Source organism: Chiloscyllium punctatum, chromosome 37 (genome assembly GCF_047496795.1).
Source record: "Chiloscyllium punctatum isolate Juve2018m chromosome 37, sChiPun1.3, whole genome shotgun sequence".
Classification (NCBI taxonomy): domain Eukaryota; kingdom Metazoa; phylum Chordata; class Chondrichthyes; order Orectolobiformes; family Hemiscylliidae; genus Chiloscyllium; species Chiloscyllium punctatum.
The window spans coordinates 45,277,194-45,295,092 of NC_092775.1; the positions used below are offsets into that span (position 1 = coordinate 45,277,194).

Genomic DNA, 17,899 nt, shown 5'->3' on the forward strand with positions numbered 1-17,899 from the left:
ATGAGCTGGGTGTGCCTCTAAGTTGAAAGTCCCCTTGTTGCAGCATTACAATGATAGTTGCTACTGCATCTCAATGTGCAGCATTGAAGAACAGAAGTGTACTGAAACTGGTTCAGTGCATCCTTGGAGTCAGACATTTGTCAGATGCCAATATTCGTGGATGTGTGGTGTGTGTGTATGTGTGTGGCTAAGGCCCATGAATGCCCTGAGTTGTTGGTACCTGATATCCTTCGGAGGAAGCTGCACACTGAAGTCACCAGGTCCCCACTCTAATTTCAATGTTCAGAATCAGTTTCAGCATCCAGTTTTTTTTACAGGGTATGATAGAGAGTTACATATTAAAAGGTTTTTAACAAGCAATAATCCCCTTTACCAGGCAACTTACCACTGCCTAGACAGGATCTCACCTTGATGACTGGATCTCAGTTAAAAGATGTAGCAAGTTTCATTGTACTTCTCATGTGATTCTGCCACATTTCCCACCATATCTCATTGTTCAAGTCCCCTCTAAGATTCCATCTATAATTTGAACGATTAGGAAGGAATCAGTCAAGGGCAGTGCCATTCAGGTGGACAAAGGAGTTAAATAAAAAATGAAGGAACTATGGATGCTCTAAGCTAGAAACCAAAACAGAAATTGCTGGAAAAGTTCAGCAGGTCTGACAGCATCTATGGAGACAGAATCTGATTGGCTCCTAGTTTCAGTAGATGCCCACTGGTGCAGAAGACCATCATGGATTGTAAAAGTCCAGATATCAACGTTTGCTTCGCATTGTGGGTGTATTCATTTCCTTTATGATCCCTTTTACTGATTGAGTAAGAGCAACAAAACCTCATATTTGGATTTGTCCAAATGCTTGCCTGTAAGTAGCATTCCCCTCCTGCTGGACAATAATGAGATGAGAGTGACCACCGGGCACTGGGGAAGAGTAGCAGACTCTGGGTCTTCAGACAGAATGTCACTTCAACAAGTAAAGGGTATGGTAGGTAAGCAGTGGCTAGCATGGGAGAATGGAGTTGCCAATGTAAGGGAGCATCAGCCATCGGTGTCAAATATGTGCCATGGACTGCATGCCTTCATTGCTGTGGATTAACTAATTAAAAAGGCAAGTTTGGTGTGGATTAACTAATTAAAAAGGCAAGTTTGGTGAGATTCTTCGAGAAATGTCACTCAGCCCTGTGGTGAGAAATGCTTGCAAAAACAAAATCCAATGCAAATTCCATGTAGCCAAAAAATGGAATCCTGATGAAGAGCTTTTGCCTGAAATGTCAATTCTCCCGCTCCTCAGATGCTGCCTGACCTGCTGTGCTATTCCAGCACCACACTCTTGACTCTGACCTCCAGCATCTGCAATCCTCACTTCCTCCTACACCTTTTTTTATATATCAAAACCTTCCATACCGGGTGATGTGGAAATCTTTCCTTTCTCACCTATGATCCTCCATCTCGGAGTCTGGATGATGGTGCTCATGCACCAATCACAGCCACTTCCAAATGCTGGAGGTCCCAGCAGCTCCAGGTGAGTCGAGGCATTTCAATGCCATGAAGTGATGCACCAGAGATGCCACCAAATGACCATGTAGTTGCCGGACAGTAGTTCATATCAGTGCCTTTCTCACTGATGGTGATGGAGGAATGTCAGTCCCACACTTTAAGACAGGTTAGAAAATAAAACCCTGGCCTTGGAGTTTGGCCCCTCTGGGATCTTCTCTCTGTAGCATTGTAAAGTTATCCAAAATCAATACAGCTGCCTGTCTTCCCTGAACATGTTGCACTATGTCTGTTATTATACTACGTTTCCGTTATTACCACCCCATCATATTCTCACACAACTGGAGAAATTTTCATTTAATTGCCCTTTATGTCTCTATTGAAGTCATATCACATTAAGGTCTCGCAGTCCCATCTGGAGTAAATACCTCCAACTTCTGTGAATAAGATGGTAATATTTTTGTTTGCATCACTCATTCTGAGAATTTTTAATATGTCCCCCATGCTTACAGAATGAGTTTTACCAACTGTGTCACATAGAATTAATCAACTCAGCACATGATTCATAACTTCCATTTATTGTTGGAGCCAAACATTGCAATTAACGTTCCACATTAGAATCTTAATGTGGCATAAAATATTGGCAATAGGAAGTATTTGGAACATTCAAGAATTACATATTACAAGCATTGCTTTAATTTAAAGATTTACATACAGCAAGTGAAAACTGTTTTTTCATTTAACTGAACTTTTCTTCAATTAACATAAATACAGTCAAATTGTAGATGAATAGACCAAACAATATTAAACAAATATTTTTACATCAACAGTCACTGAACTCCAAATAGAATCCACTGTGTGACAACCTTTAAAGTATTGCAATATAAACACAAATATTTTAAACATTTATGCAAGGTATCATAAGAAACAGCATGTTCTTTGATAAATTGCAGAAAAGAACTGTCAACCTTGAGTATCTGAGTGACTATGAACTTAGAATTATGCTGTCCACTGTCAGAGTACAAATGTTTAACGTATTCAGACACCAGCTTTTCTATCTGCTTTTCTAACATTGGAAAATGAGAAATAATAGAGATAAGTTGATGTTAATTTGTTCAGTATTAATATGCTAAGCTCACAGAGTGATTTCAAATCCCATTTGTGAATTTGCCACACATAAGAAATTTTATGATGATAATTTACAACATATTGTTTTCAAAATTATCTGCTTCAGTTTACAAATGTGTCAAAGTCAATGAGTAAAGTAGCTCTCATAATGGGAGACTGTATTGTAAAGATTAAAAATCCTTACCAATCTTAAATGCAAAGACACACATATAACAAAAGTTTAAGAGTTTTTTTTCCATGCTGCTGCCAAAGTATGAGCCAATACGCAGTACTGTTTCAGCTTTTGCCCTGCAATAGTTTTATTACAATTATATGGATATTTTGGAACTTTGATAAGAGTAAACTACTTGAAAAAACAGAAGTGCTTTGACCTTACCTCTTGGTTATTTAATGAGAGCAAAATGCATCCAAAAATATACATTTTTCTTAAGCTGACTCTGTGCTTCCAGTTAAATAACCCCTAACTGTAATACTGTTAAATACAAAATCTTTAATGTTTTAAGATTACTCAAACAGCCCCAAACTCAAATACTGAAAGTAACAAAGTGTTTTTGCATTCAGTCACAAAAAGCAGACATTATAATTAACTTTATACAAGTAACTGTGATAGTTTCAGTACAATGAAGGAATTAAATATTTCATTAGCATGCAATAAGACTTTTATCACAATGTTCATTAATATAGCTGACATAAAAGAATACTGTTCGTGTAGACAAACATTACTGTAACTTGAAGAGTTGCTTAACTCATCACAACTCATCATAAGTTAATCTTATTTGAAAAACTGTTTGTTTTAACTTGCATGTGTTTGTTTAAAAATTCTTAAAATAATTCATATTAAGTTTCAGATGATTCCTCCTTAATTGGGTTTGATCATATTAAAACTTGATTTATTAAAACCAGAAATGTGACTCCCTCATTCAAGTTAAAATGCAGCAGAAAGTACACATGTTTGAAGATCTGCATAATTTGAGCTAGCTCCACGTTTCAGTTAATTTTGTTCTCATTGTGGCCAGTTAAGTGAACGAGTCATCATCTCCAGTCATGCAACATTTTCTGTGCCATCTGTATTTTTACATGAGTAAGCAACACCTTTTGTGATACTTCTCATCCCGTTTGACACCTTAGGTTCTTTTTTAAAAGTGGAGGGAAAGCAAAACTCTTTAAAGCACCTTTTGAAGTTTTCATCCAGAAAGGCATAAAGAACTGGATTCAGGCTGCTATTGGCATATCCAAGAGCAACACAAAAATACCAGCTTGGCATAATTGTCATGATTTCATGATTACAGACAACTTGTACTAACACTAGAATGTGGATTGGGGTCCAACAGATGACGAAGACTGCAACAACCACTAAGACCATTCTTGTGATTCTACGCAAGTTTCTGTCCTTCTCTTTTGATCCAGAAAGAACGCGTACACTTCTCAACCGCCTTAACATTAATGTGTAACAAACTGTTATGATAGCAACTGGAATAACAAAGGAGAAAAGGAAAACAGCTATTTCAATTGTGGGCTTCCAGTAATTGTGTGGTTGTGGATGAACCAGAAGACATTCAATTTCTGCAACACAAGAAAGAAAAGTTAAAGTCAATCAGGTTTGCTGCAGTGATTGTGCATATTTTAGACTGTTGATTGCTCTCCTATGGCAGATCAGATGAGGGTAAGATCTAACAGGACTCAACAAGTATAGATTTCTATGTGCTTTATAAAAAAATTGGGTCACATTACCAGAGTCTTTACTGTTAGGATATAGTTTGGCAATAAAAATGGCAGGAGTTTGTGGGTATAATTGAGGACAGTGTACAGAGGTTCATCCCCAAGAAAAGAAAGATTATCCAGGGAGGGATTAGATAGCCATGGCTGACAAAGGAAGTCAGGAAATGTATTAAAGAAAAAGAGAGATCCTATAAAGTGGCGAAGAGCACTGGGAAATCAGAAGATTGGGAAGGCTACAAAAACAGAGGATAACAAAGGGAGTAATAAGAAAGGAGAGGATCAAATATGAAGGTAGGCTAGCCAGTAATATTAGAAATGATAGTAAAAGTTTCTTTCAATACATAAGAAGCAAACGACAGGCAAAAGTAGACATTGGGCCACTTCAAACTGATGCTGGAAGCCTAGTCATGGGAGATAAGGCAATAGCAGGAGAACTTAACAAGTACTTTGCGTCAGTTTTCACAGTGGAAGACATGAGTAATATCCCAATAATTAAAGGGAGTCGGGGGCTGAGTTGAGTATGGTTGCCATTACAAAACAGAAAGTGCTAGAAAAGCTAAAAGCTGGCCCCGATGGGATACATCCTAGAGTTCTGAGGGAGGTGGCTGAGGAAATAGCGGAGGCATTGGTTGAGATCTTTCAAGAGTCACTGGAGTCAGGGAAAGTCCCGGATGATTGGAAGATCGCTGTTGTAACCCCCTTGTTCAAGAAAGGATCGAGACAAAAGATGGAAAATTATAGGCCAATTAGCTTAACCTTGGTTGTTGGTAAAATTCTAGAATCCATCATTAAGGATGAGGTTTCTAAATTCTTAGAAGAGCAGAGTCTGATTAGAACAAGTCAACATGGATTTAGTAAGGGGAGGTCATGCCTGACAAACCTGTTGGAATTCTTTGAAGAGGTGACAAGTAGGTTAGACCAGGGAAACCTAGTGGATGTGGTCTATCTAGACTTCCAAAAGGCCTTTGATAAGGTGCCACACAGGAGGCTGCTGAGCAAGGTGAGGGCCCATGATGTTCGAGGTGAGCTACTGGGATGGATTGAGGATTGGCTGTCTGACAGAAGGCAGAGAGTTGGGATAAAAAGTTCTTTTTTGGAATAGCAGCCGGTGACAAGCGGTGTCCCGCAGGGTTCAGTGTTGGGGCCACAGCTGTTCGCATTATATATTAATGATCTGGATGAAGGGACTGGGGGCATTCTAGCGAAGTTTGCAGATGATACAAAATTAGGTGGACAGGCAGGTAGTACTGAGGAAGTGGGGAGGCTCCAGAAGGATCTAGACAGTTTCGGAGAGTGGTTCAGGAAATGGCTGATGGAATTCAACGTGAACAAATGCGAGGTCTTGCACTTTGGCAAAAAGAATAAAAGCATGGACTAAAAGTGAGAAAATTCATAAAGCCAAAGTACAAAGGCATCTGGGAGTGCTCGTCGAGGATTCTCTAAAGGTCAACATGCAGGTTGAGTCCGTGATTAAGAAAGCGAATGCAATGTTGTCACTTATCTCAAGAGGGTTGGAATATAAAAGCACCGTTGTGCTACTGAGACTTTATAAAGCTCTGGTTAGGTCTCATTTGGAGTTCTGTGTCCAGTTTTGGTTCCCACACCTCAGGAAGGACATACTGGCACTGGAACGTGTCCAGCGGAGATTCACACGGATGATCCCTGGAATGGTAGGTCTAACATATGAGGAACGGCTGAGGATCCTGGGATTGTATTCATTGGAGTTTAGAAGATTAAGGAGAGACTTAATAGAGTCGTACAAGATAATACATGGCTTGGAAAGGGTGGACGCTAGGAAATTGTTTCTGTTAAGTGAGGAGACTAGGACCCGTGGACTCAGCTTTAAAATTAGAGGGGGTAAATTCAGAACAGAAATGTGGAGACATTTCTTCAGCCAGAGAGTGGTGGGCCTGTGGAATTCATTGCCGCAGAGTGCAGTGGAGGCTGGGACACTAAATTTCTTCAAGGCAGAAATTGATAGATTCTTGTTGTCTCAAGGAATTAAGGGCTACGGGGAGAATATGGGTAAGTGGAGTTGAAATGCCCATCAGCCATGATTGAATGGCGGAGTGAACTCGATGGGCCGAATGGCCTTACTTCCACTCCTATGTCTTATGGTCTTATGGTCAAAATGGGACCCATGCTATACATGCTTGCTAACTTCTGTTATAGCTTCCCATGCTGCTATGTTGGGTACATTGGTCACACAGACATTGGAAATGTACATCAGAAGGATGTAGTGTAGGCAGGTTGTGGTGTCAGTCCTTGCAACTAATTGATTTGACTTGAGCAGTCATTTCTAACCTTAACACTGCAGATAACTAGTTCTTAATCAATCTGTTCAGAGGTATTATTATATACCTGTGGAACAGATGAGACTTGAACCTGTGCCTCCTGGCTTAGAGATAGGGACACCACCCCCTACACCACATGAGCCCAGCATTGCAAGTAATACCTTCTCTTAACCTTGTATCGCTGAGCATGCATTAAGCAGCAAGAAGGATCTCTCCCTACCCCAACAAGCTCTATCGAAAGGGATTACCAACTGCTCTCAAACTAATTACAGATTGATTTTTACTTGTTGTTGTTAGAAGTGTTTCATGGTTTGGACTGTCATTTAAAGTTGATTAAATCCACAGGGAATGGCAATGACACATTACGAAGTCTTTGGTTCTGACTTCAATGGTCATGTTCAGATCTTTTGTTCCCAGTTGTGGGTACTTCACTCTAACCCTCTTGGCCTACAGAGTGAGAGAGTGAATGAGCAGAAGTAACACTGAGGAGTAAGAAGAGAAGGGAAGTTAGTCAAGCTTTGAACAAGAGGCCATATCTACCAAGGTTTTCAGAAACCCATTCTCCTACTTCAAAAAGTGAGGAATAGATTTCTGTTCTGCATTTCTGTTATACATTTTCCATAAAAGAACCAAACCACCATTTCACGTATGCGTTGCCCATGGGCAGCTGCTGTACTTGAGATACACGTGATAAAATGGACAGGTCAATGACAAAAAATGCTGTAAAAGCCAAACAATTCCCAGAGAGGAAAATATCAAATTTTGGACAATGTCAGTTTTCAGACAGCCAGATTTGGGGTATTGGTCACATACAAAAGACTTGATAAAAGTATTTCATACACATTTTGCTGTGATTTACCATTGTTTTCTGTTTCAGCAGATCCCATGATCATTGCTGGTATTCCAATCATGGAAGCGAGTCCCCAGATACACACATTGACAACCTTTGCATTGAAAGGGGTTCTTATATCTAATGCTTTAACAGGGTGACAGACGGCTATGTACCGATCAACACTCATTACTGTCAGGGTAAAGATGCTGGTGAACATGTTGTAATAATCAATTGATATTGCTATTTTACAGAGTATATTTCCAAAGGGCCAGAATCCCAGGAGAGTGTCAGTCGCCTGGAAAGGTAGAGTGATTAATTCTAATGCATCTGCAAGTGCCAGATTGAAAATATAGATGTTTGTTGCTGTCTTCATCTTTGTGTATCTGAAAGAAATGGAAGTTGAGGTTTTTTAGGAATTTAAACAGCACAATTTTTTTAAAAAATCAGATTTGTACATCATGATTAAATGAACTTAAACTTTTTGTGTATACATATACAATGGAGAGAGGATAAATCATTAGTTTAATAGAGTAGATTTACAAACCTTTGCAGAACTGATCCAATTTTTATCATGGAAGTAATTTTCACAAATACAACAAGTGTTACTTCACTTGTAATGCTGTCTGTTACTGGTATAATTTCTTGTAGATTTTATTGGGGCTTATTGAAACATGGTTCCTCACATTTTAGCAGAGATAGAAAAGAATTATCCATCACTGAACCACAGCACATTGGTCAATCATCCCAGTGCAAAAATGTGAATTATTATATCTTTCTGTAAACCCATTGATTGTCTGAAGTGAAGACCTTTATCAGCATTATGGATTCAAACTGAAAAATAGTTTAATACAGAAAGAAGGAGGCTATTCCTTCCATTGCATCTGTGCCAATACTAGCAATAAAGTGTACCTGTTCTTTGTCATATGTACTTTTTATGTTATTTTTCAAATACTTATTTATTTCTTCTGGTAGTAACCTTGAGTCTATGGAAAGATGTTTACAGTAGTAAGGGTCATAAAATAGAAGGCCTAACATGCCAACAGGTTCTGAGGTATCATAAATATATATGTAAAAACTCAATTTAGCCTGGATTTACAGCAAACAAATCAAATACTAGTTTTCAGTGAAAGGCCAAAAACAGCATGATAGATTGTTGTGGTTCTGTTCACCGAGCTGGGAATTTGTGTTGCAGACGTTTCGTCCCCTGTCTAGGTGACATCCTCAGTGAAGCCTTCTGTGAAGCCTTCTGCTATGAGTCCAGAGATGGGTGAGCCCATGGGTGTGCCGTTGATTTGTTCATATATCTGGTTGTTGAATGTGAAGTGTGTTGTGAGGCACAGGTCCAGTAGTTTTGAGTATGCCGTCTTTGTTGATAGGTTCAACATCCTGTTGTCTGTTCTGTATGTCCAGCAGGTTGGCTGTTGTTTCTCTGGCTAGGGTTTTGTCGATAGAGGTGAACAGTGCCGTTACATCGAATGAGACCATGGTTTCTTCCTTGTCTATGTGTATATTTCTGATGATGTCCAAGAATTCCTGTGTTGATTGCATAGATTGTCTGGATCCGCTGATCAGGTGTTTCAGTTTCTGCTGTAGTTCTTTAGCCAGTTTCTGTGATGGTGTCCCTGGTAGTGATACTATGGGTCTGAGTGGGATGTCTGGTTTGTGCACTTTAGGTAGTCCATAGAATCTGGGGGTGTTGTTGCTTTCAGGTTTCATTCTTTGTAGGTCAAACCTGGTTATCTGTCTGTTTTTGTGATAGGTTTCATAAGGTGTTGTACAAACTGAAAGGATCAAAATATACATAAATATGTAATAATGTGACGATACTATGGCTTTTAGAGGTGGATTTTGTCCTTTTTTTTAATAAAGAAAGATTGCAACAGAGATAAGAGCAGTCTGCTCAAAGCCAATAAACAGCTTGTGAGGCCTTGGATTTATTTTTAAAGTAGGAACAGTAAGGGCAGCCTAAAATGGGTGGGATCAAGCTCCCACAGAACCAGGAATTTTAGTTTTAGCTTTCAGCAGTTGCTGGGGTCTTGAAACTGGATATGGAAACTCTTATTCATCTCTCTGTTACCGCTAAAAGCTGGGGGCCTCTTCCTGCTGCTAGAATTGCATGTGAGACAATTTTATTGAATTTGTCTTTGCCAAGGATGTGTTTATGGGATGTTATTATATTGGAACAGTTGCTTAGTAGTAGTTTACAATTTTGTTAAGCTTCTCTATAGATTTACAGTGAAGCTAATTCTTCTATTTTTATTTTGTTTATACTTTAACTGTTTTGCTTAAAGTCGAGTAGCTTGACCAATTGCATCTGGAATACAACACCTTACACTTCCCAGTAAATTAAGAAAAAGTGAGGGTCACAGCTCTCAATATATTTTGAGGGGGTTTGATCTGGTCCATAATAATAGATTGCTTTAGCATGAAAGACTTTGAACAGCAATCCTCTGTATTTTGTTCAAATTTACAAAATGACATGCTATTCAATTCTTTTATTCCATAAAAACAGTATACAGCAATAGAATTGCAATCTATTACTGTATCTGTTAAAATTCAAATAGCTGTAGAAAATACATTATTAGTTCATGAATATAGAAAGATGAGACAAATGAGGCAAATTATCGTTTATCTAACTCCAGTAGATTGTTAAAGATGAAAGCAAATTTATATAAGTACCGTGCTGAAACTGGAATATGAATCCCACTAATTTGTTTGTTGTGATTGGTAATTGTTTTTCCATCCTACGTTATACAATGGCAATGTTAATCTGGAGTTAAAACCTTGCATAAAAAGTGTGTGAAATGGAATAAATTAATTAAATTTTGCAAAACAAGTATGCATTATATACAGAATGGAAAAAAAAATGATTAATTCCATTGTTAAGTTCCATTATAGACCACTATTATGGCCAATGGAAAACTGCCAGGATGTTTTTTGAAAACTCTGCGTAAATAAGGAATGAACTTGCAGACTCACATTGCGATTCCAGAATGTGTGTTCACATCGTGAAAATTAATATATCTTGTTCATATTAAGAGCACTTGAGAAACCTTTTTTAAAAACTTAATAATTAAATAACTGTCTCCTCCACAACTCATTTACACATTCATTGTTTGCATATACTGTACAGCTCAAAATTCCCTTTCTGTAACAAAATCAGTGGATTTTCACTCATTTACTGGGGTCAAAGGATTTAAATATTTTGCAGTGATGCAGGAGATCAGTCTTTTGAGTCAGGGGACCTGTAGGGACAACAAGAAGTTGCAGGAATGATTCATTGGTTAAGTGACCCACATTTAGTCTGTAATTAATTTTATCAAAGTAATGACCTTGTAATAAATACTGGACACAGGAGATGCATTCTCATCTTCATGAGTGAAAATACAATCAATTGTCTCTCAATTTTCCACTTAATGTCACTTCAGATAGTATTGCCAGAATTCCCATCATAAGTCAAGTTCCTGCCTGCTTTTTGTCACAAAGCTAGTCCCTTGATTTTCTAAAAGCTGTTCCTTGGCTCAAGGACACTCTGTCATTGATGTTTTCAGAGGGGCAATAATCTAGTTTGGTACAGAGATGAAAAGGACTTTGACAGGCCTTTTGTTTTTATATAAACAAATGAGCCAAAGTGGTCATGTTGCAGAAGTGACCTGTATAAAGAAAAGGGAGTGGTCAGCTTTCTAGCTAGCTGAGCAGAGCAGTTTTAGTTCAGTCTTGACCTGGTGGGAATTTCAACAGTGAGCTGTGTGGAATCTCTCTCTCCTTTTTCTGCCCTTCAACTTCAACCTGGGAGTGTTGTGTGGATTCGGAAAACCATAATTAAGACTAGTTGGATAGGCTGAGTTCTGTCGGAGTTCTTTATTATGTTGTGTTTCATTGTGCAATTTTGTGAATAAATTTTGATCTGTTTTAAAATCTAGTAGTCAACCTAGCTATCATACTCCAGGTAATTTTCATTGTACACTTACTGAAAACAATTGCAAATTTATGGTCTGGGGCTGCCTGCTTAAGAATGTTTTGAGTAGTTTGGCCTAGTCCATAACAGATTGAGGGCTCGTTATGGGATTTTAAACAGTGAGTGGTAGGTGCTAGTGTCTTTATTTCGGGTGTTGGTTTGGTTGGGTAGACAAAGTTTGGGATAGGAATGGCTCTTTCAGTCGCCAGTAGTCTTCTGGATGTAGATGCAGTGACTTTGGAATGTTTGCCGAAAGTGAATAAGACCAAATTGCAAGAACTGGCAGAGATGCTGGGATTGGAACTGCCTGCTTCTGTGAGGAAAGAAGAGATAATTACAGCAGTAGCTCAGCATTTAAACTTGCCGGAGAAACCATCAGGATCTATAGAGAATGGCAAGAATTCAATTGCAAATGAAGCAGCCTGAGTAAGAGGTGAGAGATAAGGAAAGGGCAGCAGAAATGAAACAGTTTGACTCACGATTTAAAAGCAGAAGAGAGGGAAAAAGAGAGCAAGAGAGAAAAAGAAAGAGTGCTTGAACTGAAAAAATTGACACTTAAAAAGGGAAGTCAGCTTAAAAGGCTGGAGATAAAGGCTGAAGGTAACCTTAGTGAGGAAGTAGTGTGAAGTCATGTGGAAGAGCAGAGAATTAAAACAGCAAGGTTAGCAGCTGAAGTGGCTGATGAGTATCAGCTGATCTATAAAACACAATCTGGCTTCCAGAATCAATTTCTATTCATGAGGGATAAACATGGGGCAAAGAGAAATCCTCACTTGGAAAGGGAAAGTTACATCTCCGTGAAGATCATAAGAATAACTTATCACAGGATAAAAAAGAAACCCATGAGGGGGACAAAGAAGTTAAAAAGCTCCCATGTTTTCATTGTAATAAAGTGGGCCACACAAAATCACAGTGTTGGTGGGCTAGGAGAAAGCTGGATGTAGGAAAACCAGACAAGCCTGGACGTTTTGTTGGACTAGTAACAAAAAGCGCAAGGGCAGTTAGACAACTGCATCAGAGTTTACAACATGATCAGACATTGATTAAGGAGGAAGTGCCAGATCTGCTTAACAAATATACATGCAAAGGTAAAGTTTATTCACATAGGCCAGGAGCACTAGGTAATGAGGTTACAATATTAAGGGACACAGGATCTTCTCAGTTTGTAATGATGAAGAATGAGGAGATGTGCACTCCTGAGGGACTATTGCCAGAAAAGGTACTAGTAAAAGGAATTCATGGTGAGACAAAAAGTGCTCAATTATGGCCAGTAGGGTGCTGTGAGTGGCTCATGAGCTACCACTTGGAGGTCGTTTAGGGGTGAGGAAAACACAGGCTAAAATACAGACATTTTTACTGGCCTGGACTACACAAAGATGCAGTTGAGTTTTGCCAGACGTGTCATAAAAGTTAGCTAATTGGAAAACCACAGGCAGTAATAAAACCTATACCATTAATATCTATTTCAGCATTTCAGGAACCTTTCACAAGAGTCTTGATTGATTGCGTTGGTCCCCTACCACAAACAAAATTTGGGAATAATTATTTATTATCAATAATATGTGTCTCGACTAGATTTCCAGGGGCAATTTCATTAAGTAACATCACAGCTAAAAGGGTGTAGAAGAATTACTTTTTTTTTACTAGATGATATGGACTACCAATAGAGATCCAGTCAAATCAAAAATCAAACTTCACATCCAAACTATTCAAGGAGGTTATGGATAACTTGGGAATAAAGCAATTCAAATCTACTGTGTACCATCCAGAATCACAGGGAGTACTAGAGAGATGGCATCAAACACTGTAGACCATGTTGAGGGCTGACGGTCAGAATTATCCAGATGATTGGGATAAGGGAGTTCTATTTGTACTTTTTGCGATCAGAGATGCACCGAAGGAATCAAATAAATTCAGTTCATTATAATTAATTTTTGGGCATGAAGTAAGAAGATCGTTAAAATTGATTAAGGAGAGATTAATAAGTCAGAATTCAGAGACCACCCATTTGGACTATGTGTCAAATTTTAGGGAACAATTAAATAGAACTGGTAAGCTGGCTAGACAGCATTTAAAAGTATCACAGCATACAATGAAACAGGAAGCAGATAAGAAATCATAAATTTTGCAATTGGGGATAAGGTAATGGTGTTACTTCCAGTAACAGGTGAGTCTTTAAAAGCAAGATTTAGAAGACCTTATCAAATTGAAAGGAAACTGAATGAGGTGAACTATTTGATAAGAACTCCAGACAGGAATAAATCTCAGAGTGTGTCATGTGAATATGCACAAAAGGTATTTTGGTAGAGATTGAAAGCAAGAGGAGAAGGTGTTAATGATGATAGCACAGAAGGAAGAACCATGTTCAGAGGAATCTGAATTGGACATTCCTCAAATCAAATTAGACAATGAGGAAGTTGTCAAAAATTGGGATAAATTATTGAGTTACCTTCCACAAGAAAATCGAAATGACTTAAGAGAGTTATTACTATCACATAGGGAGATATGTGGAAATAAACTGGAAATACTAACCTAATTGTGCATGATGTAGAGAATGGAGATGCTGTTCCAATTAAGCAACATCCTTACAGGTATAACCCTCTAACATTGGCACAGGTTCAGAAGGATATAGAGCGCATGCTCCAAGATGGCATAATCAAAGTGAGTTACTGTGACTGAAGCTCACCCATAGTCATGGTGCCAAAGCCAGATGGTACGCAATGGTTATGTGTGGACTATTGCAAAGTCACCGCCCTTACAAAGACTGATGCATATCCAATTCCACGTTTGGGGTACTGTGTCAGAAAAATGGGACAAGCAGCTTACATTTCTAAGTTGGACTTGCTCAGAGGCTACTGGCAAGTACCTGTCAGAGAGAGCAAAGGCAATTTTGGATTTCGTAACGCCAAATGGACTATATCAGTTCAAATAGGAGAAAGTGAGGACTGCAGATGTTGGAGATCAGAGTGGAAAAATGTGGTGCTGGAAAAGCGCAGCAGGTCAGGCAGTATCCAAGGAGCAGGAGAATCGACATTTCAGGCATAAGCCCTTCTTCAGGAATGTGCCCGAAACGTCGATTCTCCTGCTCCTTGGATGCTGCCTGACCTGCTGCGCTTTTCCAGCACCACATTTTGCAGCTCTACATCAGTTCAAAGTCATGCCATTTGGTACGAAAAATGCTTCAGCCACATTTCTGAGACTAATCCGGTCATTGCCGGATTACCCAACTGTGTGGTGGAAATTGATGACCTGGTGATTTTTAGTCACTCATGAAAGGAACATTTACAGCATTTATCGGACTTGTTTGATTGACTTTGGAAAGCAAGCTTGGTGGTAAACTTAGCTAAAAGTAAATTTGCCAAAGTCCAAGTCACCTTCCTGGGCGATGTTATTGGACATGGACAAATGGCCCCATGGGATGTGAAAACGAAAGTAATTGGGGAATTTCCCACACGGTCAACGAAGAAAGCAGGACTACGGTTCCTGGGATTGAGTGGATTTTACCAAAGGTTTGTGCCGAATTTAGCAGTGTGGCTGCTCCACTCACCAATTATTAAAAAAGGGCAAGAAGTTTCAGAAGACAGCAGACTGTCAAAAGATAATTGACAGCCTAAAAACTGTGTTAACCTCTGCCCCGGTATATTAGCCAGACCGGATTACACAAAGCCTTTCAAGGTGGCTATTGATGCAGTGATGTGGGTGTCGGTGCGATGCTCCTGTAGGAGGATGTTGAGGGAATAGAAAGACCCATTGGGTATTTTTCCAGGAAGTTGAACATTCATCAACAGAAATATTCAACGATGGAGAAAGAGACTTTAAGCTTGGTGTTGGCATTACAACATTTCTGTGTTTATATTACCAACCATGCATCTGAGACAATTGTACACACTGATCACAACCCATTGACATTTGTGGAAAAATTTAAGGACAAAAATGACAGACTGTTCAGATGGGGCTTGTTGTTGCAGCCATTCAACTTGACAATTGTGCATGGGGCAGGTCACAAAAATGTGATTGCCGATGTGTTATTTAGAGTCTAATGAGATACTGGGGGGTGTTTGATGGTGGGTGTACTGCAGCCTGAATTTGCATTTGGTTGTGCATGTTTGCATGTGTATGGTTAGTATAGTGTATATGTGTGTTTAGACTACTAACCAGGTTTTGAAGGGTTAAAAATAAAGCCATCTTTTGATATTGATGTTTCATTTTTTTTAAGGGGGTAAGTGTCACAAAGCTAGACACTTTTGTTTCTAAAAGCTGTTCCTTGGCTCAAGGAGACTCTGCCCTTGATTTTTTTCAGAGGGGTAATAAACCAGGCCGGGCTCTGATCAGTCTGGTTTGGTACAGAGATTAAAAGGACTTTGAGAGGCCTTTTGTTTATATATAAACAGATGAGACTTCAGGCCAAAGTGGACATGCTTTAGAAGTGACCTGTTTAAAGAAAGGGGGTTGGTCAGCTCTCTAGCTAACTGAGCTGAGCAGTTTTAGTTCAGTCTTGACCTGGTGAGAAGTTCAACAGAAAGCTATGTGGAAACTCTCTCTTTTATTCTGCCCTTCAACTTCAACCTGTAAACATGCGTTCCATTTATACTGGGTTTTAAAGGGAGTTTGCTTACTGGGACTGTTGTGTATATTTGAAAGAGCATAATTAAGTCTAGTTGGATAGGCTCAGTTCTCTAGGGGGTTCTTTATTCTGTTCTTTGTGTTACATTGTGTAATTTTGTGAATACATTTTTGTCTACTTTGAAATCTAGTTGTCAACCTAGCTATCTTACTCCAGGTAACTTTCACTGTACACTTACTGAAACAAATTGCAAAGTTATGGTCTGGTGCTGCCTGCTTAAGAATGTTTTGAATGGTCTGGCCTAGTCCATAACATTATGTAGATTTATAACTCACAAGCAATTAACTAAAATGAGCTTTATTTGCTTTCAATTGTAGTTAAATTTATAGAACAATATTCAAATTTAATGCATAGGCGATGTGTAGGGCTGGATTTGCCAAAGCATGGCTATCTCACACAGTTTGTCACTCAAGCCTGTCCCTTCAAAACAAAGGGAGCTTCACATTTCTAACAGAAGATCCTGCTTAGGTCCCTGAGAAATGCAGAGCCATTCTAAATTCTGACTGTTCTTTCAAGAACATAGAACAGTTAAAGGAAGACAAATATGTCCCCTTTTCATAGCAGGAAGCTGCTGTATTCTGAAATTTAAAAGCTAAGTACATAAGGCAAGTATGGTGTTTGCATACATGGATGGTAGGATGATAGATGAATAGTTGGCTAGGTGCCAGGTAAGTGGATGCCAGATGGAAACAGCACAGGGTGCCAGGTTGATAGGGCACCAAAATGGAAAGGGACAAGGTGCCAAGTGGATATGTTTCCAGGGCACAAGGTGGCAAAGGAGCCATGTAAATAAATTAGTGCTCTGGGTAGATTAGAGTGGATTGCCCAATAGAATTTGTTGCACATTTGAGGTGGTAGGGGTGTTGTATCTGGCACAGGGAGTGAGGTTTGAGGGCGGCTTGGTTCAGGGTCAGGATATAGGAGCTGTGAGATATCTGGAGAAGGTGCATTTGGGTGTGTGAGTTAATTATAGGGCCTGTTAAATAGTTACTCAGGAGTTGTTATGTATTTAATAGTTTAACATTTTCTGAGTGGGATGCTTTTTCGAGGGTTGATGTGGACTCGATGGGCTTAATGCCCTGCTTCCACACTCTGATTCTGAAGGGACAAGTAGGAAAAGAAAAGCCAAGAGTGAGCTAAAAAGAGTTTCCTGTTAAAACAATGGCTTAAAAGGAGGATTTTCAAGATGGGAGAGGTTCAAGAAGACAGAGGAATATATGGTGACATCTTCATAACGAAGTAGGGTGTAGAAGCAAGTTGGTTCAAGCAATAATTGCAAATACAGAAAAGGATGAATTTAACAGCAGACTTGCATTATACTGCTGGAGGTTCCAACCAAGGTTACAGAGCAAACAATACGCTGACATTGGTGAGTATCCAAATTGGGTTAGTAAAGGCAGGGAGTTTGGAATTGTGGCAAATTGACAAGAATAATGCATATTGTGTAAATGAATTGTATACAGAATAGGACGTGGACAACTGTAAATTTGGGGGTGGCATGGTGGCACACTGGTTAGCACTGCTGCCTCACAGCACCAGAGACCTGGGTTCAATTCCTGCCTTGGGCAACTGTCTGTGTGGAGTTTGCACATTCTCCCCGTGTCTACGTGGGTTTCCTCCGGATGCTCTGGTTTCCTCCCACAGTCCAAAGATGTGCAGGTTAGGTGAATTGGCCACGCTAAATTGCCCATAGTGTTAGGTGAAGGGGTAAATATAGGGGAATGAGTCTGGGTGGGTTGCTCTTCAGAGGGTCGGTGTGGACTTGTTGGGCCGAAGGGCCTGTTTCCACACTGTAAGGAATCTAATCTAATTTCATAGCAATTGCATCTTCCTGCTCTTTGTGAACCCCGCT

At 39.3% G+C, this 17,899-nt stretch overlaps 1 protein-coding gene across 7 annotated transcripts in view; it reads right to left on the minus strand.

Moving 5' to 3' along the window:
- Positions 1–2,081: 2,081 nt before the first annotated feature.
- Positions 2,082–17,899, minus strand: part of oprl1 (opiate receptor-like 1) — a 156,561-nt gene continuing 140,743 nt past the window's right edge. For all 7 annotated transcript variants that reach the window (XM_072556742.1, XM_072556741.1, XM_072556740.1 and 4 more), the window contains exons 3-4: positions 7,493–7,848; positions 2,082–4,183 (exon numbers count right to left, since the gene is read on the minus strand). In XM_072556742.1, coding sequence (XP_072412843.1) covers positions 3,663–4,183; positions 7,493–7,848 — 877 coding nt within the window. In that variant the 3' untranslated portion in view covers positions 2,082–3,662. The remainder of the gene's footprint in view (positions 4,184–7,492; positions 7,849–17,899) is intronic.